The following is a 27649-nucleotide window of genomic DNA, read 5'->3' as shown; positions in this document are numbered from 1 at the left end:
CCAATCTCCTTGAGAGGGGCTGGACTCTCTACCACTCTGGAGTTGCCCCCGGTGAGAGGCGCCGAGCAGGTGTGGGTATACTTATTGCCCCCCAACTTGGAGCCTGTACATTGGGGTTTACCCCGGTGGACGAGAGGGTAGCCTCCCTTCGCCTTCGGGTGGGGGGACGGGTCCTAACTGTTGTTTGTGCGTATGCACCGAACAGCAGTTCGGAGTACCCACCCTTTTTGGAGTCCCTGGAGGGGGTGCTAGAGGGCATACCTTCTGGGGACTCCCTCGTTCTGCTGGGAGACTTCAATGCTCACGTGGGCAATGACAGTGAGACCTGGAAGGGCGTGATTGGGAGGAATGGCCCCCCTGATCTGAACCCGAGCGGTGTTTTGTTATTGGACTTCTGTGCTCGTCACGGATTGTCCATAACGAACACCATGTTCAAGCATAGGGGTGTTCATATGTGCACTTGGCACCAGGACACCCTAGGCCTCAGTTCGATGATCGACTTTGTGGTCGTGTCGTCGGACTTGCGGCCACATGTCTTGGACACTCGGGTGAAGAGAGGGGCGGAGCTGTCAACTGATCACCACCAGGTGGTGAGTTGGCTTCGATGGTGGGGGAGGATGCCGGTCAGGCGTGGTAGGCCCAAACGTGTTGTGAGGGTCTGCTGGGAACGTCTGGCAGAGCCCCCTGTCAGAAGTAGCTTCAACTCCCACCTCCGGCAGAACTTCGACCACATCCCGAGGGAGGTGGGGGACATTGAGTCCGAATGGGCCATGTTCCGTGCCTCTATTGTTGAGGCAGCTGACCGGAGCTGTGGCCGTAAGGTGGTCGGTGCCTGTCGTGGCGGCAATCCCCGAACCCGCTGGTGGACACCGGCGATGAAGGATGCCGTCAAGCTGAAGAAGGAGTCCTACAGGACCCTTTTGTCCTGTGGGACCCCGGAGGCAGCTGATAGGTACCGGCAGGCCAAGCGGAATGCGGCTTTGGTGGTTGCTGAGGCAAAAACTCGGGCGTGGGAGGAGTTTGGGGAGGCCATGGAGAATGACTTTCGGACGGCTTCGAGGAGATTCTGGTCCACCATCCGGCGTCTCAGGAAGGGGAAGCAGTGCAGTGTCAACACTGTATATGGTGGGGATGGTGCGCTGCTGACCTCGACTCGGGACGTTGTGGGTCGGTGGGGGGAATACTTCGAAGACCTCCTCAATCCCATTAACATGCCTTCCAATGAGGAAGCAGAGCCTGGGGACTCAGAGGTGGGCTCCCCCATCTGTGGGACTGAGGTCACCGAGGTGGTCAAAAAACTCCTTGGTGGCAGGGCCCCGGGGGTGGATGAGATACGCCCGGAGTTCCTCAAGGCTCTGGATGTTGTAGGACTGTCTTGGCTGACACGCCTCTGCAACATCGCATGGACATCAGGGACAGTGCCTCTGGATTGGCAGACCGGGGTGGTGGTCCCCCTCTTTAAGAAGGGGGATCGGAGGGTGTGTTCCAACTACAGAGGGATCACACTCCTCAGCCTCCCTGGAAAAGTCTATTCAGGGGTCCTGGAGAGGAGGGTCCGTCGGATAGTCGAGCCTCGGATTCAGGAGGAACAGTGTGGTTTTTGTCCTGGTCGCGGAACAGTGGACCAGCTCTATACCCTTAGCAGGGTCCTGGAGGGTGCATGGGAGTTTGCCCAACCAGTCTACATGTGTTTTGTGGACTTAGAAAAGGCATTCGACCGTGTCCCTCGGGGAATCCTGTGGGGGGTACTCCGAAAGTATGGGGTTCCGGCCCCCCTGATAAGGGCTGTTCAGTCCCTGTACGATCGGTGCCAGAGCTTGGTCCGCATTGCCGGCAGTAAGTCGAACCCGTTTCCAGTGAGAGTTGGACTCCGCCAGGGCTGCCCTTTGTCACCGATTCTGTTCATAACTTTTATGGACAGAATTTCTAGGCGCAGCCAGGGTGTTGAGGGGGTCCGGTTTGGTGGGCTCAGGATTGGGTCACTGCTTTTTGCAGATGATGTTGTCCTGTTTGCTTCATCAGGCCGTGATCTTCAGCTCTCTCTGGATCGGTTCGCAGCCGAGTGTGAAGCGGCTGGGATGAGAATCAGCACCTCCAAATCCGAGACCATGGTCCTCAGCCGGAAAAGGGTGGAGTGCCCTCTCAGGGTTGGTAGCGAGATCCTGCCCCAAGTGGAGGAGTTCAAGTATCTCGGGGTCTTGTTCACGAGTGAGGGAAGAATGGAGCGTGAGATCGACAGGCGGATCGGTGCGGCATCCGCAGTAATGCGGGCATTGCATCGGTCTGTCGTGGTGAAAAAGGAGCTGAGCCGCAAGGCGAAGCTCTCAATTTACCAGTCGATCTATGTTCCTACCCTCACCTATGGTCATGAGCTATGGGTAGTGACCGAAAGAACGAGATCGCGAATACAAGCGGCTGAAATGAGTTTCCTCCGCAGGGTGTCTGGGCTTTCCCTTAAAGATAGGGTGAGAAGCTCTGTCATCCGGGAGGGGCTCAGAGTAGAGCCGCTGCTCCTCCGCATCGAGAGGAGTCAGATGAGGTGGCTCGGGCATCTGATCAGGATGCCTCCAGGACGCCTCCCTGGTGAGGTGTTCCGGGCACGTCCAACCGGGAGGAGGCACCGGGGAAGACCCAGGACACGCTGGAGGGACTATGTCTCTCGACTGGCCTGGGAACGCCTTGGGATTCTCCCGGAAGAGCTAGAAGAAGTGGCCGGGGAGAGGGAAGTCTGGGCATCTCTGCTCAAGCTGCTGCCCCCGCGACCCGACCTCGGATAAGCGGGAGACAATGGATGAATGGATATATAGTGAAAGAGAGCGAGACATAAAGCTATATTGATTCACTGACTGGCTGACTAGAAATTCTTGGCCTTTTGCAGACATTCTAAAGAAAAAAGATTTTCACTACGGACTCAATCTTATGGTCCTTAGGCCCAGAAAAATCCAATCTCCCAAAAAGGGCAATCTTAATGCCAGTCTAAGGTGGAATACTGCAGATGTTAGTATGTCCACATGTCAGCAACACTGTAGCTTAAGTCCTGTTTTATCATTTTTTATGTTAACCTTATGAATGTTTTCCAAAAAAAAAAAGGAGAAACACAAAACACATATTGCAATGATATGTTAAAACATTTCTTTGTTTTTTCATATAATCCAGTTCAGGCCCCCCACGTGCTCCTCATAAGTAAGTTAGTTTTCCTCTGGGTGTTCCACTTTTCCTCTCACATTCCAGGCCCATCCGAGACTGAATGCTTTGTGACTGGAGTGGTGGCTCTGAGGCTAGGGATCTGCACTGGCGATCGGAAGGTTGCCGGTTTGAATCCCATAAATGCCAATAGGGACTCTGCTCTGTTGGGCCCTTGAGCAAGACCCTTAACATGCAATTGCTGATCACTTTGAGTAGTGAGAAAAGCGCTATATAAATGCAAAGAATTATTATTATTATTATTGTGTCTGATGCTGCATGGACATATTCCTGTGACTCTGATCTGGATTAAGGGGATCTGAAAATGTTATGTTGTGTTATAATATACTGTTTCAGTGATGCTGTGAACTTATTTAATGATCTCACCAAATTAATAACAAACTCAAACATTATATTTAAGTGGGGCAATAATATAAAAATGTTTTTAAAGATGATAATCTATTAGCCATTTTGCTAGAAACAATGTGTGCATGTGTCACTGCATATAGTAGGACAATCTATTCCTCTGTAAATAGGGCAAGAGGAATGCCATATGAGATCAAAAGACTTTCAGAAAATATAAGTAAATAAAATCTCAAGTCAATTCACTTCACGCACATTTCATTATGTTCAGTTTCTCTTTCCACACTTACTGAGGTTCAACTGTGCTACTAAGAATAGACTTGCCAGTTTTGTTCCCCCAAGTGGACTGCATCATTAGCGTGGAAATCACTTATCTCTCTGCTTCCCTTTTGCTTTCATGTCCCACCCGAATGAATTTGGACAAGGATTAAAAGCTCTTCAATATTTAATTTATTCTGGCTCCCCCATCATAAGAGCAAAAGAGCCTGAAAAGGAAATCTTATATTCTTTCTAACTACATGAGCCAATACCAGCTTATTTCAAGGGGCAAATAATGTTATCCTTTATGAAATAGGAGACTTCACTACGCAAATGGATTTCACTATGTATGAGAGAAATTGAACTTAAATAAGCATCTGGACTAGGAAAAGAATACAAATTTTAAAAGATAGACAGCGTACATTGCTTCTGATATGCATATCTGAGCCATTATGATGGTGCTATATACTCTAAACTAAGGGCAGGATGATTAGCTGAAAGAGCTCATTTCTCAGATGGCATGACTAAAAACATTTGACCATCAATACTGCATACAAATTAAAATATCTGAAAACAGAATTACACAGGAGTCAGATGCAATACACATACAGTATGCTTAGAATACAAAAAGGGCAAACAAACATTTTCATACCCAGGGAATTAAATTACAGAAGGGAACAACTTAGTTATAACAACAACTAACATTATGGCCCACATCAACTACAGCAGGGTAATCTCACATGACCGTTTTATCTTTTCCAGTTAAAATATTGCAGATATTTATGTTGACCCAGAAATGTCTAAAACAATTTAATGTAATGACAAGGGAAAAATAAGGGAAAAGCTGACACATCAGTACTAAACACTGTGCTACCATGCCAACTTATAAATACATGTACAGTAAGTCCATACACTGTCTCTCTAATTTCTATTCAGTACTAGTCTAACATCAGAATTGCTGAGCATGATACAACCATCACATTAGTGCTTTCCACAGTTACTAGTAGTAATTTACAATGTATACAAATAATTTGCTTTCAGAAGCAAAAATCCATCAAAAATTTTAAATTATTTTTTCAATAAGAATAATTTGGTTCAAAAAATGTTTTTAATAAACAGTAATCAAAATCTTTATTTGTGCAGTATATAATCAAAATGAAGGAATTTCAGAACTGAATGCAAATTTTCAACCTGAAATCTGAGGTTTATATATTTTTTTTCACCCCAAATGTTATGCAATGACCACCAACCCCTAAACTGTTTGGTGCACAGCAACTGAAATCAAAATTTGAAGATTCTCTCTGAGCAAATTTTAGGGAATTCGATCTTACCCTGTTACAGCCAAACTATTAGGAGACGTCCATCTTCTCATTAATATCATGATCATGCAGCCTGTCTCACTGCTACATGTACAGCTGCTTTATGGCAAATAAAGCACAAATACAATGTTCTGGCTCACTAGAACACTAACTAAAATTGATGGACTGAAGATCAATTGCAAAATGGATTTCATGCTTATTTTCAGCCTTGGCATGTTTTGCTAACATTCTTATTTTAACCCAATATATAGAAGAAAATGATTGAAAATCTGTAATCTTCTTATATAATACGCTACCATGGCTGTCCGTTTGTCTGTCCAGGATTTTAAATCACCTGTAGCATGCAAACCATTTGAACTATTGAACTGAAATTTGGTACACATATACTAGGTGACGTCTACTATCCGCTTTCGGGGTGATGATTGACCTCCAAGGTTATTCCTCTTTTTATTTTTATTGTATTTTATTGTAGAATCAACGCTCGGAAACGGGCAGCAGGGCAGCCATGCAGCACATACGTATGGGCGCCGTTCTCATCCCTACCACCTTCACATTCACTTCCCCTACCTCTTAATATCTTAAATCATTCTTGAGGCAGATTGAAGACTTAAGTGCCAGCTTATGTGAAAAATTAAGGAAAACATACTAAGTAATTGCAACACAAATCAGTTAATCAGTTTTAATGTGAAAAGATGGCGACGAAAGAAGAGAAGAAGCGGGCTGCTAGGGTGGGGAAAAGAAGAGCTGCTCAGGAAGCAGCAAGGGCATCAACCTCTGAGCAAACGAATGCTAAACGTACAGAGAAAGAGGATGAAAACTATGACTGCTCAAGTCAAGTGTATTCACTGCATGTTATCGTGCAGTGCGCCATTACTGGTGTGAGGATAAAAACAGATTACCATGAACTGCACTGGTAAGATACCTCTTTGATTGCCAACGCATTGGTAAATGAATTGCAAGAGATCCAGCCAAGTAACTCAGTAGCGATAGTAATCATAGTAGAAGTGTTGTCACATGTACAGAGTTCATCCAAAATAAGCGCATAACAACAACAAAAATCTTTTGTCTCTGTGAATTTCAACTGTAATCATTACTTTCAACTTCTAGATCTAAATTTACTGACCTGAAACATTTGTTTAACTTTTCTCCGTGGAAGATTAACATTCATCTTGTGCAGTAACTGGTAGATCTCTTCAATATTCAACAGACCATCACCATTCTTGTCAGCTTCTTCGAATGTTTGTTTCATCCATGTAACAAGTTATGCATTAAGGAAAACTGTTGTTCATTACATCAACACAACACCTAAATATATATACATCACAGAAACACCCATATATTTCTTTTTCCATTAAGTCATCCATTCATTTATTCACACAGAGTGCCATGAAGGTCAGCATGGCTTCATAAAGACAAGCTGTGCAGTATATCAGTGCATCACAAAGAGGGAGAGACTAGAAAAAGGAGTTTCACTATGAAGCCCGAAAAAAATCCAGTCTCACAAAAAGTGCAATCTTAATGCCAGTCTACAGCAGTTGCAGAATAGTGCATTGCTATTCTAGGTAAGGATGGCTACTGGTATCCACACTAAGTGGGCCACAACACAGTGTAGGAAACAGTAAATGAAGGGATTTTTCTAGAAGAGAAATCTGAGAATGAGGGTATAGAGAAAACAAGAGCGGTTAGAGGCAACTCCAGGATTTTGTGAAAGATGTCTAAATTACCACAGGATGAGGTACCAATTGTTGCATCCCGCCAGGCGACATTCAACTTTAAATTGGAGGGACTGGTGTAATGATTTTCCTGAACAGAGGAAAAACATTTGTGAAAACATATAAATGATATGCTCCTGAAAATGAAAGGCTCCAGTCTTATTTGGATTGTTCTCCTTTTAAACTTGTTTGAACCTTCATTTTATTTGACCATTGGCAGTCTATATTTAATTACTGCATGCCAATAAATTATTTCACAATTCAGCCAAATACAAGCTTGAATTCTGCCCTGACAAGCACATCATCCTAAAGAGAACAGAATGCTTACCTTCAGACGCTGCCCTCAATCCTCCATTGCTGCTTTTTGTCTTTTCACCTATGAGAATTTCAGTAGCTGACAGGATGAAGTGTTTCAAAAGGGGTGATGATTTGATGGACCTGAGAGCACCTCTCTGCTGTTGGATACTTTTGGCTTATCCGGACAAATTAATTCAAACAGCAAAATAAAGTCTAAATGTGTTTCTGAGATCAGCTACTTACAAAGGAAGTACTGTATGTTTTCATTATTCATTTTTAAGGCGTTGCATTACTTTGAATGGTGAGCACAGAGAAATAAATCACATCAACCAAGCCGTCCTCCTATGAATGCATATCAAACATTCATATTGTCTTTCCCTACTTACGAGCAAGTCAAAATTAACAGGAAACAACCTGTTTTGTGGTTAGTCTGAAATGTCCTTATAGCTACCACAGGGCTGTGCAATATTCCGCAGCTGGCCTTCAAACCAGCATGTGTGGCAATGTGCTTTTTAAGAAATGAACAGTCGTGGTGGAAGAGTAATCAATAATGAATACCCACAGGAGTTAAAAATGTATGTCCACCTATTTGGATCTCTCAGTGATGTCATCTGCGGGAAAACGATTGGGAGTATTACAAGCATACTGAAGAAGAGAAGTGTCAACTGCAGGCTGGGTGTTGGTTCAGATTACGAGAAGTAAGGCACATGTGCTTGTTTTTTGTTGCTGGAAGTCTGGTGAAGTTGACAGAGATTATTTTGAAGAATGAGAAGTGTAGCAAATAGCTATTGTATGACTGTCCTAAAAGAATTGCATAATAATTTGTAACCAATATTAACAAAATGTCTGCGCTACTCTTGCACAATGTAATGATAGTTCATTTTTTGCTTTCCTTTGTTGCCTGATCCCTACTTCAGCTTTCTAATTCACTTTTGCGTTTTTGTCTTGGTATTTAGCAAACCCTTATTATTTTGCATTTGTGATCATCTTTTTACATATTGTTATGAGTTTGTGGTAATGTAAAGAAGCCAGAAAATGTTATTTTTTACTTAATAAATAATAAGCAAAAATATCATCCTCAGGGAGTAACCATTGGGTCTACCAGGATAATTCCCAGTGGTGAACAGTAAGCTGAATGTTTAGAAACATGGTTTTAATCATTTGGAGTTATAATAATAATTAATCATAGTTAGAAGGCCTCTTACATTAAGACATTTCATGAAAATCTCTAATGCAGTGCAATTTGTCTGACAGCTAGCGACATGGCTTCTTCTGCACCAATCACCGTAACAGATGTATGATTTGATTTTGTGCGTCTAAATTTAATTCCTTTCCCTTACATAGTGTGTCAGTGGTTGACAGTTTCACTTCAGACAATTTGACACTTTTTTTTCTTAATGAAACAATCAGGAAAAATTTCTTTGTGATTTTGTATTACACTACATTAAAAAAAGGAGGTACTATATGTACTCCCACAATTTGTAGGGCTGTTTATATATTTTTAACTTATCGCCGTTCTAAATAATGGCATATTGTCTTGTCCTAAAAGAACAGATGTTCCTACTTTTTTCTCCTTCTCATCATCAAACACTAATAACATTTTAGTAAGATAAAAGTAGTGAGCATAAAATGAAATACAACATAGGCATAATGTCCTCAAATCATTGAGAATGCTACAAAAGAATGTCAGTCAGGTTAAAAATGTGTACTCCATGTGAAATTACCAAATTTACCACAATTGTTAGTACCCTGGGGGATAATTTACCTTGAAAACAAAAAGAAAATCAAGCCAAGTTCAATCACAAACAGAAAGAACACAACAGAAGATGAATATCAATGAAAAAAAGATATTGATCGTGTGTCCTCTGTCTTTTCGCCAATGAATCTTCATCACTTATCCCAGCCATCAAGTACTTGAGGCCAGTTATCCATGTACGAGCCTCCTCTGGGTTGGTCGTCACTAAATCAAGGGACTCCATGTGATTGCCATGGTAGATAGTAAAACAGCAGCTGGGGTCAAAGTTACCATCAGCATGGCGATGGAAAATTTCAGATCGTTGTCCTTCTGTGACCTTGTAGAGGGAATCAATAATAACTGAAAGGGAAGAAAAATGAAGAAGATGGAATGTTATTCTGAGTTGCTTCTGAAAGAAAATGATGACACTGAACCACATGCATTTTTTTCTGAAGAAAAATTAGTGCCACCTGCAGCCTCTGATGATTTGTAGGAGCAAGTCAACCATATAATGCTCTGCTGTTGAAAAGATTTATGTCAAAGCCTTTTAGATTTCTCCTAAAAAATTAACTTTCAGTGAAATTTATTTTAAAGACAGTTTTTTTTTCTCTCTGTATATTGCAAATCATATTGCTTTGTAATATTATTGTTCACCTCAAAAACTATGTAAACTTGCATATCGGAATTGCAGGCATTTAAAAGTATTCCCCACCAGCAATTCATTTAAGAAAGAAATCATTCATTACCAGGCACCTACACTTATGCCCAGGTAAGTTACAACCAACTCTGTGAATTAGGAAGAAAACGTGCAAACAGAAGAAAATATCTAAACCCTGAAGCGATTCCAGCCTGCAAATGAACACTGACCAAACAGCTGCCTGCCTCTGTGCCACTATACCTTCCATCCATTTTTTAAACCTACAATTTCTCTTTCAAAGTTGTGGAGAGCTGAGGCCTCATGTATAAATGGTGCATACGCACAGAAATCTTGCGTATGAACGTTTCCACGGTCAAATCGCGATGTATAAAACCTAAACTTGGCGTGAAGCCACGCACATTTCCACAGTACCTCATACCCTGGCGTACGCAATTTCTCTGCTCAGTTTTGCAGACTGGCGGCACCCAGCGTCAAAGCAGTGCTACTGTTCCTGTGTAGTTACCCTTTCTTTCTTAGACCCACATTCCTGACGCAGTTTTATAAATACACTGAAATTAACTGCATATTGTTTATTAGTGTAATGCATCTGATTGTAATTAACCTGTAGCAATATAATGGTCCAGGGAATAGCCATAGTATTCCAAACACCATAACTGCTTTAGCGTTGTTACTCTCACTGCATCTTCTTCTTCTTTCAGCTGCTCCCGTTAAGGGTTGCCACAGCAGATCATCTTTTTCCATATTACTCTCACTGCACCACTCAGTGTATTTATATCACTGTATCTGAGTGGGGAATCACAGCAGCAGCTGATCAGAAAGAGAATTATCGGTATACTGTATCAAGCACGCTGCCTCAGCCACGGCAAAACAGTTCAAAGCCTTTCCTGTACAGAACTCGCGGTTCAGAAACAGTTTCATCCCAAGAACTATAAACGCACTCAATCAGTCCATCAAGTGCTCCTTGTAGAACTGTTTGTACTTATAAGTACAATTGCCCCACTGTAAACTTGCACTACAGTTATAAAATTGCACAACCTGCACCACTTTATAAAGCGCGTATGATGACGATATCATTTTTAAGATGAAATGCAGCAAAATATGTTGATTATAGTATACAGATAAAACTTTAACTTCATTTAAATAATCTGTATCGTTAATAATTAAACATGTGTGGACACTGTGCCGCAGCGCTAGCTAGTTCACCGATAGCTCCTGCCTTGCGCTGTGTTATTGCTGGTGCTGACGTGACACTGGAAGGATAGACGGATAGAATAATTAAACATGTACTACGAAGATATTTCAATGTTCCTTAAACGTTTTGAAGAATCGGCGTTCTATGCTTACAGATGGCTTCACGTCTATTACAGAGCTGATTGTGTGGCGATTGGGTATTTGGAGAAAGAAAAGTAAGGACAGGAATTGGAGGTTAGTACGTTTGAAAGAGACAGTACTTCTGTAATAAATTATTTCATTGAAGGTCACACATGGCGCAGCAAGCATCTTGCGTGAGATATGAGCAAGGACTGCGCCACCGTGTTCCCATGTTTAATAACATGCTTTCATTCCTATCATCATGAAAAAGATATCACGTATACATCTCAGTATTTTAATTATTCGGAGAGCTGTAATATCACAAATGTAATGGATTCTGTGTCCTGTTGGAGAAAGAGAAAGAACGGAAGCACGTAGTGATTCACACACATAGAGCACATAGAAGATCAAACACAGAACAAAGCATTTAACGTGCTACTTTAGTTACGATGGGATTTGAGAAACAATAAAATAAACTATTTTAATATGAAGTTTATGATATTCTACTTTAATGACAAAATAAACTACGTGATTAAAGTGGAAATTTCGAGATTAAAGTTGACATTTCGTGCTTTTTTCCCCCACTGTGTGTCTATTTTTTTTTCTCTGTACCAAAATAAGCTTTCATATGACACTCAGACGGTGGGTTACGAGTCGCCTTTTCATGCCGACTTTGATATGTGACAACTTTTTTATTTCGGGCACTGTGGCAACTTTGTGAACTTGAGCTTTCAAGTTTCTCCGACACTATGTCACTCAATCAACTTCCTTTTGTTGATTATACCACTGTTTAAACCAACAAATAGTACGTTTTTCCTTGCCTCCACTTGGTATTCACTGAAATTCTTATATTTTCCCCTGTGCTTTTCCCATTGTCTTTTCACAGAAGGTTGAGCTTAAGGGTGATTTATATTGATTTGCATATTCAAAGAGGCATAATTCTGGGAGGAGTTGGGGCGGGACAGAAGGTGTTTGCATGTGCGTTACTTTTCACGCTGATTGGGATTTATGTAGCGGAAGAACGTGAAAGTTTGTGTACGCACAGATTCCTGCATCTGAATTTTTCTGTGCGTACGCACATTCCCGCTTTTGTGCTTACGCCATGTTATAGTGTGAGTTCTATGCAAGCCGTTATACATGAGGCCCCTGGAGTCTATTCAAGGAGCGTCTGTCCTATGAAGCACACGGATGCACACCACTAAATTTATGCATACCCACAATTCTTTTAACCTAAGAAAAAACGGGAATCCCCAGAGAAGATCCCTGTAAACACAAAAAGAATATGATTGACTAAGATTGAATTTATATAAAGTAATGCGTTCTGCAAACACAAACTGATACATTTTCTATTAAATAGTTTGCAAAGGAGAGCAAATAAAAATCTTCCACTTTAACATTCCAATACATTATATTAAAACAAGACGACAAAAAAGGAAAATCCATAATTGCCCTCCCATTAGGTAGCCAAACATCAAACTATAATTGACTTTTAATGACCCATAATTGTTTAAGAAATACATCCAGAATGAAAAAAAAAAAGATTTGATAGAGGAAACCCATATAAACATGAGGGTGCAATAAATGAGCAATCAAACTGAGTAACGGCCTCAAAAGCTATGAACAGGGAAAAAGCAGATATAAAAATTGATGGAAGAAAATTACCGATTAGTGCCTTTGTAAGCAATTTAACTTTATAATGGCCACTGAAATATTTAAGAAATACAGTAATATAGAATATAAATAGTTCAAGTTTTCTTGGCTGTCACTTTTTCACTTTATTTCCTATCGTAATACATTAGGAAAAGAACATTTGTCAAATAGCCCAGTACATGTAAAGGTAAATACATAAGCTAAAACATTGTAAACTTTTACGTTGGAAGTGGTGATTTCAGTTCAGTTTTACTTCCATATAAATAGAAATTTAGTGATAGGGTGAAAAAATTCCTATTGAGTTAAGTTCAGATTCTGCTTCTACGATGTTCGAAATGGTAAGAAAAGCTGATTTTAGCATGGTGTCTGTCTGCTTGTGTGTAGGTGTGTAAAGTTGAAATTCACTTTTGCATTGTCAAATTACTGGACGACTAAATCCTAGCACAGAAACAGAATTTTGGAACACACTGCTTTTTTTGAGATATCCACCGTGAACAGCAAGATCTGTATACAATAATAACCTCCAAAAAATGTACCTATCTTCTTTAAGCAAATTGTATTTTGTTTGTCGTGTTACAGGTTCACAGGTCTATTGTTTTTGGTTCAGTGTGGCCCAGTACTTATCCCAACGTCCTTCAAATGTAGTTTGACCTATGTTCAATGATAACTGCTGAGGAAATTGTTTAATCAGGATTGTTGCAGTCTGCTCCATTTTACCATGGGGCCAGGCATACTGATTTGCCAAACTTGTGCATGAATAGCTTTTGAGATACAGACTTTATTTAAATACACATTTACATGTCTTTCTTCTGCTCCTGGCTCCACACTCCCAGTTGCTCTAGAGCAGGTGTCCCACACTTTTTTGGCTTGCAAGCTACTTTTAAAATGACCAGGTCGAAATGATCTACCTACATTAAAAATGCTATATATATACTGAGCATACTTTATACATAAAATATATGTTGCCGTACCTTGCATAACTGAATAACCCTTATGGCACAATAACAATTCAATACATTTATGGTCACTACAGTATTTGGATTTAATAATCTTCATGTGGGAAAAGGCTGACTCCCATAAATAAGTAGAGCCAAATAATGCAGTCAAGGAGGCAGCACAGTTCCTTGTGTTTGGGTACTTTTCCTCAGTGAGTAAGTTCCAAAACTGTCCATGAGCCCCATACTTCAGCTGAAGGTCATCCTGTAGTGTCAAAATCTCATCCTCCACTGTAGAGGAGTTTTAGGTGAAACAGTGTTGCAATTTTTGATGTGGTTGAATCACCTTCAACATCTTCCCTAAATGGATAGCATGTAAATGTAGCGATTGGCTCAAGTGAACCTGAGTCTTGAAACCGTCTGTCAAAGTCTGACAGACAATTTTTAATCTGCTCTGTGTAGCGTATGCTGTCAAGTTGCACACACGCCTTCCATTGAGTCTCCAGCTCTGACGCGAGGTTTTGGATGTTCCCCAAATCAAGGCGCTGCAGCTTTGAGGACAGATGTTGCATTTTTTCTTTGAAAGCATTAACTGAGCTAATCATATTGACCATGGTTTTGTCTTTTCCTTGCAGCTGTAAATTAAGCTCATTCAACATGTTGGTCAGATTGGAAAAAAATACCAAGTGTAGCAGCCATTGATCATTATTAAGTTGCTTGTGTTCTGCTTGTTTAATGACAAGGAAAAACTTCCTTTTCTCCGGCCAGGGGTCTCGAAATCTCAGCAGGAATTTCTCCATAGCCATCTGCCTCAACAAAGGCCTCTTTTATCATGTCTCCTTCTTGGAAGGACTTCTTATGCTTAATGATCGAGTGACTCACCCGGAACGATGCTTTGTTGTGTCTGCCTTTGATTTTGAATTCAGCCGAGTGAAAAATGACGGCTGTCCGATTAACTGCAATTTTAGTTCCCTCTCCTTTCTTTTTCTCAGATCGCTTTTCGGAAGGAAGTCAGTTTCGTAGTTTTTATGAACAGTTCGAAAGTGCCTTTCCACATTTTCCTTCTTTGGAATAGCAATGATAGATTGACAGATCAACATTGAGAGAGAAAAACATCCTCTTCCAATTCCACATCCAGCCCATAAGCCCGAAAAAACAACAAATTTTTTTTTAAATCCCTTCTTTAGTCGATATAAACTGGAAGGCTAACTAGATCACTTAGATAGCCGGAGTTTTGCAGTAGCTTGCGCGTTTGATCGTGCATGCGGGATGACCAGTGTGTTAGAAGAAAAGAGATCTCAGACTGGCCGCCCTGTATGTCAATCAAGTGGCAAATGCCATAGGGAGGAAATAGGATAGACTAACATTTAAAAAAAATTTTTTTTAAATGCAATGCGGTCTATCTGCACTACCTTTCCAATCTACCGGTTGATCGCGATCAACATATTGGGCACCCCTGCTCTAGAGAACTTCTTGACCCCACTACCGCCAATAAAGTACCCAAGGGATGAGTCTTGCGGATGAGGACAAACACACATACATATCAAGGGGTAGGTGAAAAACAGTGTCACTGCTTTTAATAACACAAAACCATCAATGTCCAAATAATAAATAAATAATCCATCAAATATGGTGCAAGTGGAGGTTAAAAAACAAATAAATAATCCATTAAAATGCGGTTAAAATCTGCCCTATTAAATCAAGTGCCCGGTGCATCCCTTTGCAAACATATGTCTCCCCAGCTAACCCCAAGTGGGTCATTGCAGCTGAGAAGGTGACTAACCAGCAGTTCAGCCCACTTTCTGCATCTCCTCTTAGGTTTGGACCTCTGCAGCCTTCTGTGGCTCTACCAAGGCACTACACCAAATCTCAAACTCCCACTGCCAGGCTTACACTCTTGCGGTCCACACCTCCTCCGCAGGATGTCTTATAATTCCCCTGCAGCCGCACTGCCTCTCTCTGGCCTTATGTGGCGAGTCGCTCAAACTGAGCAGCACATCACTCACCAGCTCCCAGATCGCTCAACCGGAGTGACCTCCTTCAGCCCTGTGTCGCCTGTACGCTCTCCAAGGGAATTCCACCCAGCTGCCTGCCTTCTTTCTCTCTCTCATCAATATGCACCAGCTTCCCCTGCCTCCTTTCTTTTAACTTCTGTTTTTTTTTCTTACTTTTTTTCCTTTCCACCTTGTTCCTTTTTCCTCATGCTGGCTCTCCCTTATATGCCTCTGTGGGCACAGTGCCTCAATCGCACTACAGAAAGTCGAAGCAAATGAGACAGACTGCATCCTCATTTGTAGGTGCATCTCGCCCAAATTACCTCACCAACCTCCTGCAGCTGTGCAAGTATGCACACCCTTGGAGATCGAGCTGGCCATTCAATTATTTATTTATTGATTGTTAAGCCAAGGACCTGCCATTGCACAATCCCATCAAAGGATATCCTTTTTTTTGTTTGTTTTTTTTTCTTTAATAATATTATTGATTTTATTGTAATCATTCCATACAAATAAATCAATTTTTACAAAAAATAGGATAAAAAACAAATCAACCCCCACCCCTGAGAAAGAGAGCATGGCCAACGGAGTAAAACTTAAAGCTTGTAAAAATACATAAATTGATGAGTTTAATAGGCAGATGAAGATAAATGGAGAAGAAAAAGAAATGGGAAGAGAGTTACTTCCTCAGTGCTTTAAGAGCTTATTCTAAAATATTATTGATTAGATCCTGCCAGGTTTTGAAAAAGTTCTGCACAGATCCTCTGACTGAGAATTTGATTTTTTCCAATTTCAAATAATATAAAACATCAGTTACCCACTGACTTAAAAGAGGAGAGTTAGGATTCTTCCAGTTTAGCAAAGTAAGTCTGCGTGCCAACAGTGTAGTAAAGGCAATCACAGTTTGTTTGTCCTTCTCCACTTTAAGCCCATCTGGAAGTACACCAAACATAGTTGTTAATGGATTAGGAGGGATTGGGACACCAAGGCTGTCTGAAAGGCATTTGAAAATTTTGGTCCAGAATGATGTTAATTTGGTGCAGGCCCAAAACATGTAACCCAGTGAGGCTGGAACTTGATTGCATCGTTCGCAGGTTGGATCTTGCCCCGGAAACATTTTGGACAATTTCAAGCGAGACAGATGCGCTCGATATATAATTTTGAGTTGAATAATTGTATGCTTCGTGCATATGGAGCTCGAGTGAATTCTCTGCATTGCTACATTCCACGCCTTTTCTGATATGTTGAGTGAAAGATCTTTTTCCCATTGTCCTCTTGGATCTTTGAAAGGGAGGGACTGTAAAATAATTTTATATATTGCAGAAATGCTGTCTGAGTCCTTGAAACTATGAAAAGGATATCCTTAACAATATTTTGACATCCTCCAAAAACCCCATCCATCCATTTTCCAACCTGCTGAATCTGAACACAGGGTCATGGGGGCTGCTGGAGCCAATCTCAGCCAACACAGGATGCAAGGCAGGAACCAATCCAGGCAGGGCACCAACCCACCGCAGCACACACACACACACACCAAGCACACACTAGGGACAATTTTAGGATCACCAATCTACTTAACCTGCATGTCTTTGGACTGTGGGAGGAAACCAGAGCACCCGGAGGAAACCCACGCAGACACAGGGAGAACACGCAAACTCCACGCAGGGAGGACCCAGGAAGCGAACCCGGGTTTCCTAACTGCGAGGCAGCAGTGCTACCACTGCACCACCGTGCCGCCATGTGAACATCTTAAATTTTTCATTTGGAAAATGGATGGATGGATGGATGGATAGATGTTCAATTTGCTGTTCATTTTATGCTGCATTTATTTTACATATTAAATATTATATAAGTTAATGTACTTGATTCTATATTATTGTGCAATACAATTAGTTCTATTCTACAGTAAAATTTTCTGATTGTGATACCGCAGGAAATCATTTAATGTGAAATTTACATGGAAGTATTGTATGGACCATTCAGTATTTAAATCCATGTTTTCTGCCATAAGTAACATGGAGTTATAATCTGTGGTTAAAAAGATGAACTAAATCCAGAACAGGAAAATTGTCAGCTAAAGAGCAGACTAACTCAACAGGCCAATTCAAAGTTCTAAGACATTTTAACAGCAGATAGACCATACTAGCCTCACAGAGAAGACATGGCCTAAAATCAAGACTCATGCCACTTACAGCAGCAATGCCATCTACTATGTTACCATGGGGAGCTCATTTTTTGCTTTTTATTCTTAGCTTGCTAAAATAATTGTTTGAAAAAATATAATTAAAAAAAACACCTTTAAAAATAAAAAAATATTAACAAACAATGAAGACTCACTAATGTGCTTGTCTTGCAGTCTTGTATGTATGTTATCATCCAGTTGACGCTCGGAACCAGCCAACTCTATCTAATTTCAAAAGTAACAGGGGCGCGGTGGTGCTCAAACATAAAGAATGCTGGCAATCATCTTCAGTTTGCCCTCTGGTGGTTGTTCTGAGTGTCAACTGGATGATAACATGTATACAAGACCGCAAGATCACCCTCCACCCTACCCAGAAGGTGGTGGGGTTAGGGTTGATTTCACCCTACAGTATTTTCGGTTGACCAATGAGAAACATGTGTACCAAGTTTCATGAAAATCGTTCCAGCTGTTCTGAAGTGATGCTGCAATATGCATACATACACACATACATTGACTTCTATATATTGTGAGAAGTTCAGCCCGAACAAAACCATACGGACTCCGGCAGTTCTTAAAACACACACGTTTACTCAAAACAAAGTCCCACAAGACACAAGTCCCGCACACACACTGTGCTTCCAGCACCAACCCACCGCAATGGGCCCTTCAATGGGCCTTTAATTGTCTGTGGGCCACCTTTCTTCCTATCACTGGAGCTTTGTCCTCCTCCAGCACCTGACTCTCGCTCCCCGACTGTAGGAAGGCAGCCTCTTTTATAGTCACCCGGATGTACTCCAGGTGCTCGTTGATGTCCTTCCAGCGGTGTGCCGCAAGAGCACCCGGAAGCACTCCGGGCGTCCCTGGAAGGTCATTCTTTCACCTTCTCAGGTGTGGTGAAAGTGCAGATCTCCCGGGCTCTATGATGCTCGGGACGCTCCCTGGCGGTGGCCACGGGCCCCAATGGGTTTGAGCCTCCTTGCTCTGTCTCCGTGGTCCACTCATTCTCCAGGGCAGTTTCCCCCTCGTGGTCCGGGGGACATATAGACCACCTCCCGGTCATTCCAGGCATCCCTGCTGGGTCTAGCCCCCAGCCTCCTGCCACAATATATAGATTATTTTTCTCTTATCCTTCATGATGAAAATTCAAAATAATGAGCAAATGTGAATATAATTTTGAAACACAAAAATGCAGAAAAAAAAACACATTAATTCTATTATCTTACCTAAATGATAAGGAGTTTGCCCAGGAACAACACATAAAAGCACACTCACACTCAAATAAATTTATATGCTTGTCTGCAATATGTTATCTGCAATATGGATCAATTTTAAAAAGAGAAAACCACTTATGGATTTTTGATTTTTTCACATGTTCATTTCATATTTCTAAGCCCCATTACATTATGCTTCTACTTGAGTTTTATTTGCTCTATTTTACAATCTACTCATTTGCAAGCACACACATATGCTTCCCTGGAAACATTAAATTCAATCTTTTTTAAAATTTATTACATGGTGGATTTTCCACAAAATTCTTTGAGATTATGAAACTTAATTTTAGTTAAATAGATCTCAAGGTTATGGTTTAATTAACTGATACCAGTAAGGCCCAGAGATGTACAAAGCAGGTCAGAGCTGCCTTAATTCATCCCTTCAAGTGTAAAATAATGACAGGATACAGGGCAACCTACTAAGCATCAGAGTATATACTGTATATTAACAATCCAAATGATTTACATTGCTAATGATGATCATTTGACAAAGATCAGCACAAAGAAACACATAGGCTGCCAAGCAAAATACATCCTTTGGCATTTTTATCCTTGAGAACAGATTATGTGAGGGCTGTCAAAGTTGGTCTAAGCCAATTAATGTCAGCAGATGTTTCATAACAAATACACAGTCACATCTCATTGGCAGGCAAAAGCAGCAGCTGCTTTCTTTATACACTGGTATAATGTACATTGAACTAATGTAAAATGAGAAATTGAGTCTCAGGACTAGAGTCTGTGTGTGGGTGAATGGTGGGGGAAGAAATGGGAGATTTAAGTTGGTCTGTAAGTCTTACAAAAACACTTACTTTTGGCTTTCTCGCTTTTTCTAGATGGCCTCCATCGGATGCAAGTTCGATGTTCATCCAAATAAAACAGGCGGACCAAACCCTTAGATCCATTCTTCAGTTTGACCATTTGGGTTCCAGACTGCATAACACTCATACATCTTTCAACTGTGGACAAAAGCAAAAAAAAAAACATAAAGGTTAAGAGATTATACAAATTCTTCAGAGCAGAATAACAGCAAATAGCTGTTCTAGACCATATCATCTGTGCATATTCCACACGATTATTTATTAATACTTAGGTTTTGCTTTTATTTCATATTATGATACCTTTTCACCATCAATTATGATCATGAATGAACCAATCATGAATTAGTTTTCCTTGTTATTATTTTATTGTTGTTAGGCCAAATGCATTCATATGCGTCATAGGCTCAATGCGTGCCATTATCACTAATCAACTACTTAAGAAGACAGAACTGTATTCTTGCTATGTTAGTCACTGAGATAATCAAAACTTTGTTACATGACTTCATGTTGGTTTTGGTTACTACTCAATTCTCATTAGTGTGGCTTCAGAAACTCTTCTAGATTTTTCACAGTTTGATTGTTTCTTCTTCCTCCTAAAAACTGGTTCACTAGGCTTTTTAGAGTCTGGTTTCTGATTCCAGCATGTTATTTGCCTTCCAGGATACCTAGTTCTTTTTTCTGACAATAATTTAGGTGTAGATACACAGTCTGTGCATGCCAATAGCAGAGGAGAAAACGTAACACGTACACTGAAAAATAAAAATGCTACAACGTTGATCTGACCTATCCTTAAACTACATTATATATCATGACATGAATAGAGGATTTCATTACAATGAACAAAATTTCAAGTTAAGTAGATATAGAGTACTATGTCTTATTCCAATCAGACCAGATAATCCCCTTGCCCGTTCACCCAGAAAGAGTGGAAAGAAAACGATTTAACATGAAGTAATCACTTACAGGTTAGCAATGGATCAGCAAGCTCAATTAATCAAGGACACCATTAACCACTGCCTACAAGAACTCTTCCTCATAAATTGAATTATTTTTTTTTTTTAACTTTTAAATAAAGAAGAGTAACATTAGATTATGGTTAGTGGGTTAGGATTCGTCCATTTAATCTACATTAGGTGGCACACTAGCAGTTTAGTGCAAGTTATCACAATAGATTGTTCATTACCCAGTTATGTTCCACCGAGTGTTACCCAAAATAGAGTTGTTAGCGGATTTAGTTTTATTATGAACCCATGACTTTCTGATAAATAAGCAAAGATTTTATTCCAGTAAGGTCTATCCAGGGGATATTCCCAAAAAAAGCCACAGAGCAGCATTGATCTCAATTAAGGTCTTCATATATTCTGGATGGGCAGAATCAGCAGAGAATAGAGCAATGTACACTGAAATATGTTAGACCAAGTCTTGCTCAGATATATGTGATTTCCATTTATTTTCTGAAAATCCACTGGAAAGGTCTTGCTCATAACGTTGTTTTTGATTATCTAAAAGTATACTGTGTTAAAAACATAATTTCTACAGTAGATATTGAGAAAAAATTATGAATGTTGACCAGGTTTCTTTGATCAAAGTTCTAATGCGCATGTAGTAAAAAATGTTTTGATGAAAGGGTATATTGGAGGGCGGCATGGTGGCGCAGTGGGTAGCGCTGCTGCCTCGCAGTTGGGAGACCTGGGGACCTGGGTTCGCTTCCCGGGTCCTCCCTGCGTGGAGTTTGCATGTTCTCCCTGTGTCTGCGTGGGTTTCCTCCGGGCACTCCGGTTTCCTCCCACAGTCCAAAGACATGCTGGTTAGGTGGATTGGCGATTCTAAATTGGCCCTAGTGTGTGCTTGGTGTGTGGGTGTGTTTGTGTGTGTCCTGCGGTGGGTTGGCACCCTGCCCGGGATTGGTTCCTGCCTTGTGCCCTGTGTTGGCTGGGATTGGCTCCAGCACACCCCCGTGACCCTGTGTTCGGATTCAGCAGGTTGGAAAATGGATGGATGGATGGTATATTGGAGGCAAAGCTTCTCCAAAATTGCAAATATATTGTCAGTCAATGAAACTCTGAAGATCCAAATATCAAATGTATTCCATGTATTAAATATTATGTACTCAGATATGGTATAAATATATGAATAATGAGGATGCAATGAACTGTAGCATCTGAGCATTTAACCGTTTCCTGCACTGTTACCATTTGTTACACGGTTATTGAGTCACTGTATTTCTGCTTGGTTAGTTGTAACTAAAGAAGTAACTGCTGGGCAGAGAAACGTATATGGCAGGGGTGTCTGCAGGTTTTCATTCCAACCCTTTTCCTAATCAGTGACCAGTTTTCACTGCTAAGTAACTCCTTTCCCCTTCATTGTAATTGCCCTGTTTGTAAGGATTCAGTCCACCGGATTTACTCCTTTCTTCATTAAATGACAACCAAACAGAAATGAGATGTGAAACGAGCCAACAGATGACTAGCTACACTGGGATTTCAAACTCCAACCAATCCCTTAATGAGAAGCCAATTCGTGCTGTTAATTAAGCCCATTATTTAATTCCATGGCCCGTTGCTGGCTCTCATTCTGCCACAGCAGGCATTTCCAAAACTGTTGATTTTTCTAAGAACGCTGTCAAAATGTTTTGGTGACCTGAGAGATGAACCTTACTGAGACCTTCACCTTTCTTTATTTTCATATATTGTGTTATGGGCACAGGTGATGTGGTCATGTGGCGACTTGTTTTGTGTCTCGTTATTGTTTAGCTGCTAATTAAGGAAAAAGAGATGACTAAGGGGCCTAAAACTAAGGCAAAAAAGTTAATTAGCAAGAAAAACTAGTCACTAATGAAGAAGATGGTTAGAATGAAAACCTGCAGCCACTGTGGCCCTCCATGACCAGAGTTCAACATCGGTGGTATATGGGAAGGATTTACTGAAGGATTTCCTCTAAATGGCTAACCATATGGGTAAAATATAAATAAAATAATTTCTGTCTCATTCCTAGTTTCATAATATGTGTGTTGTCAATCCAACAGCACAGAACTGAAAGTTAGATGGTACCATGTCCTCTCAAATGTGGATCTCTTAAAACCTAACTTCACCTGTGACTTCTTTGCATTCTGAATTAACAAAGCTACAATTTGACCAGTGTTGTAAAGGATTTGTTAAATATTGTATATACTGGAATTAACTGAAAAGGATATAATGTAAAATAAGGAAATAAGACTGCAGGATGGCTATTTTATATCTGTTGGAATAAACAGAAATTGACAGTCACCCTGGTGAGTTTTTCCTCCTTAACTTAGTTGTAAATAAATTATGCACATAAATGTTATCTGACGGGCAGTTTTTTTTTTTTTTTTTTATATAACTCTGCTGCATTACTTTCAGGACTGCAGCTTTTCCATTCTGCAGTCTTTACAGCATCCTAGATTTCTTAGAGTTTTGAAGATTTACCCATCCTGTTAGTACAACTCCAGGAATCACATATAATTTCTATTTTATTTTTAAAAATCTTGACTTTGAGCATCGTTTTTATTAAATTCCGATAAGTAAAGCTTACTTTAATGTTTAAATGTATATTTTATTGTTAAATGATGCTTATGGGGGAAATAATTTAATAATAATAATGTTAATGAAATAGTATCATTGTCCAGGAATCCTTTCCTTTCTTATTCTGCCTGACAAAGAGTTCCCATATCTATATGATCTATCTATATTAGTTTTCACAGTCTTCTTAAGTACCTCTGTTGTGTAAATCAAGTAGAGAACAATATGCTTGTTTTCCATTTGGCAATTTTAATTAATCCAGAAATATAAATCCATAACACATTCCTGAAGTACACAGTTACTGCTTCACACCATTATGAGCAAATTCACATTGCGTGCAGATACATGAAGACTTTCATATATTCTTGTTCACATGGAGCCAGAGAGTGGAGATGTGTTATTTGTTCTTTGGTCACAGCAGTAAGAATTTCACTATAGTCTGTACACATGACAGTGTGACTGCAAGATGTTTTTTGACTATTTCTATGGCAAAATCAGGGAAATGCTGACTCAGCTCCCTGCATACAGAAATGCAGTTAAGCACACTGTCTGTCTTCATATTTCAGGAAATTAACAAACGAAAATGTTGCAAAACATTTGCTATATTCCATTCCCTCCATAATCCAGAGAATTCATAGATTGTTCTTGTGAGCTCTGTGTTCCCAATCTGTAACATGTATTATTATTTTTATTATTTTCATTAAATTTATTCTGCTTACATCAGTGAGCTATTTCTAATGCAGAGCCTTGGTCACTCGTCTCTGTTGCCATTTGCTCAAATTGTTTGATGTAACATGTTAACGTTTTTTTTTTTATGTCTCTCAGGTGTGCAATAATCTTGCTTGGTTTGTTCTCCATATGCTTGCTTAGGCCCAAGGGATCCCATTTAATCGCCTCTCTAAACCTAATTATTATGATCTCCACTTCCATTTCATGCTCTGGTCTGTATCCTCAAATACCTTTCACAGTATTTTCTGACAGAGTATTTATTGTATCTTGTTAGAATCAAAGATAAAAATAGTAAACTGCTTTTGTAAAGAGTATATCTCAGGTAGTACTGGGTGTGCCAGGTGTTGCTTGGGCATCTTCTGTAGCTGTTACATCAGGATTATTAAGACCTGCATGTACTTAGCTGACCGTACTGAACATCATCACCCAGACCGAATGATCCTTTCTTCAATTTTAGCACCGGTTGCTTTAGATGCTTTAAGGGTCCATGCCTGACATCGTGCTGTGACTAATTCAACACAAGCCATTTCTGATGTTTCATTTGTCAAAAATAAATGACACTGAAATTGGAAAACAAGAACATTTTTTTGATGCCAGCAGCATACATCTTCACTGCTTTCCTCAAGTATAATGAATGCTGGTGAAGAATTTCTCATGAGACAATTTAAATGCAGAGCTTATTTCATTTCTTGTAATGTCTGTATGGAGGATCTGGGAATGTATCCTTAAGCTTGCACTAAAAATGCATGGACGAGTGAGATTTCAAAAAATAGGCAAAAATTAATATCCTCTGCATTTGTGACAAAGACATCTTCCTGCCAGTGATCTTGAAAGAGAAATGTCTACTCTTGTACAGTCACACAGATGTTTATTTATATATACAGTAACAAAAAGAATAAAATGATTTTATGGACTTTGTAGAGATGCAGAAAACTGGGACAACTGTCAATATGCTCCATTCGTTAAGATGACAGACTTTTATTTTTTTGACAAGTTCAGGACCTCGACTTGAACATATAATTCTATTTACCTTTTTTGTCAAATATGATTGAATATACATACACGTCTATTATCAATGAAAAAAAATTCTGATTCGCAAACTCGGTTGAACAGTAATGAATGTGCATTATTCTCTATCAGAAGTCTTTTGACTAAGTCAAGTGTGAAATAAAAATATTTATTCAAAAATGTATGTTGTAATGCTTCCATAATGTTTAGTAAAGGCAGCAATTATCTATTAAACATGTTACTATTCATTTTCCCTCAGTGTAATTATTTTACTTGCAATAATTCATATATTTCAAACAAATCAAAATGTTTCTTAAAAAAAGTAATAAGAATCCACAATAACCTTAAATCTGAACAATTACACAAAATCCCAGGATGCAATTTACAAAAAGAAATTATAGCATCAGTTTCAGAGTCATTGCAAACATGTGAATCCTATCTTGATGTAAAGCTCTTAACTTGCTGAATCGATGTCTTTATCTCACTTATTGCTTCGAGGTGTTTCCCTTTCTCTTTAAACTCTCAGAAGAAGCACAGAAGCTTTACTCAATCTACTCAAAACAATTATTACGGGACTGAAATTGAAATCTAGGCAGGCAATATAATGTATCTTCAGTTGTTAATCACCTGAGTAAGGAAGGAGTAAACCACAGTTAAAGTGGCTTAGTTTATTTTGTTTGTAATAAAAAGAAAATGTGACTGTCTGTTTAAAGCTTTGGGATTTATAATCTTTAAGGTTTTTTTAAATACACATTAATACAGCAATATATTTACATTTCGTATGCATTTAATTATATTTTAGTTTCAACTGCTTCAGTGGCTGGTTCACCTGTATAGCCATCAGGTGTTGACCGTATCCTTGAACCAAATACTCACTCTGGGACATTAAGTGTATCTTTTATTAATAATGGTTACATGCACTAAAAGGAAGGTGAGAACAGAGAAAACACAAAAGGGTGTAGCCAAATATTAAGATACCTTTTGACAATGTTGAAGGGATCTCTGTCAGTGTTTCAGGGAAGATGGCCAACTAGCTAAACTACAGCTTTATTCTCCCAACCCCTTAGGAGATCACCAGATCCAATCCAAGTGATGGAAGAGTGGCTTATCTGGGGCTCAGTTATCTGTGAGCTGCACTCTGTCTCCCTGACAGGCTACCCCGAACATTCTTGACCATTATGTGACATATATGGATCCAACCAGTTTAGACTGAATACCACAATATGCTGTTAGTTTAGGAGATGGGCCCAGCAATCTGGCCCCCAAAATGTCTAATGTAACCTAATGCAGCCCCTCTCAGGCTGTGTTTTTTTTTTAAGGGAAAAAATCAATATATCCTGTTTCCTCTTGGAGTTGCATACCCACACATTATTATGAGTATGGACTACTGTGCCCCGGAAGGATGTATTATGGTCTCATCTTCTGCTTCATCCCTGATCGGATGCAGTAGTCAGATGCAAAGGTGCAATGATCTAACAAAAGTTAATTTCTTCCATTCACTATATGGGTTAGTCTTTTATTTAGAAAAATGATATCCAAATGATATCCATTGAGAATCTGGAATTGCCTGGAATTCGATAATTCAATCAAGCTGAACATGTGGATAGTGTAAACCAATTATGGTTTTTGAATTAGACAGACAACTGAAACTGAGCTGCAGTATAGTTATTAAAATGGAAAAAGCTTTTACACACACACACACACACACAAAGTGGAAAATAAATAAAACCTCTCAAGCTAAATCATGGTGGTTGAAACAAGTATAATGACAAAACCATTGTAAACATAATGGAGCACAGGCTTGCTTAAATAATTTTCTTAATAGGATTTCTTCATAATGACATTGTGGGTGAAGCATTGTTAAGTAAACTACACCTTAGCAGCAAAAATGGTTGCTTGACAAAATGTAGCTATTTAGTATACAGTAAATGTTCCATCACAGCCCTATTATGACTGTTTCCACAAAATACTCGCTATCACTTTTCTAGGAGAAAAAAAATGTATACATTTCCCAAGGTGGCAATGACTTGTGTACACTCCTCACTTAATTTAAGATTAAATCTGATCTGACCATTTTGTCTCACTCCCATCACAAATACTGGCACCCATGGGCACGAAAACAATCTCGTGGGCCTACTTCTTGCTATCAGTTCCTAAGATATTTGCTGAGCAGACAGGCATATGATTGAAGCAAAGCATAATTACGATCCTTAGTAATGTTCTACAAGTGAGAAAATATTTATTTTTTTGTCAATAATCTAACATACAAGCACACAGCTACAGTGGAGCAGATTTCAAAACAAAAGTAAATGTGCACAAGCAGTCCAGTACATGTTGTGACTTCAAACTGACTGGAAACCTTTAGACTTGCTTTTATAATGTCCCCTAAGCAACTTAACGAAACCTTCGCAAATTTATCAAAAGGCAAACTGATGATTTGCCAACTAAAAAATCATAAAGATGAGGGAAACTGTCAATGAGAAAAATCCTTGTCAAAGGGGCTGTGAAATGTAACTGATTTAAAAAACAACCCAAGCCTAAAAATTGCTAAATTAAATGTACAAAGAAATACAAAATTAAAAAAGAAAGACAAGAAAAGATAAAAGGAAAAGACAGTAACAAATTTAATAGCTAATCATATTTTCCACCACTAAAATTCAAACATTCCAAAAATTCTTCTTTCAGCT

At 39.7% G+C, this 27649-nt stretch overlaps 1 protein-coding gene across 1 annotated transcript in view; it reads right to left on the bottom strand.

The window, feature by feature from the left end:
* plch1 (phospholipase C, eta 1) overlaps nucleotides 1-27649 on the bottom strand; it is a 314659-nt gene that overhangs the window by 87638 nt on the left and 199372 nt on the right. The window contains exons 3-5 of the mRNA XM_028794504.2: nucleotides 19678-19824; nucleotides 8984-9227; nucleotides 6247-6376 (exon numbers count right to left, since the gene is read on the bottom strand). Coding sequence (XP_028650337.1) covers nucleotides 6247-6376; nucleotides 8984-9227; nucleotides 19678-19824 — 521 coding nt within the window. The remainder of the gene's footprint in view (nucleotides 1-6246; nucleotides 6377-8983; nucleotides 9228-19677; nucleotides 19825-27649) is intronic.

This window comes from Erpetoichthys calabaricus, chromosome 2 (assembly GCF_900747795.2).
Source record: "Erpetoichthys calabaricus chromosome 2, fErpCal1.3, whole genome shotgun sequence".
NCBI lineage: Eukaryota > Metazoa > Chordata > Cladistia > Polypteriformes > Polypteridae > Erpetoichthys > Erpetoichthys calabaricus.
Note: the sequence above shows the minus strand (reverse complement) of the source record. Positions and strands in the feature narration are given on the sequence as shown.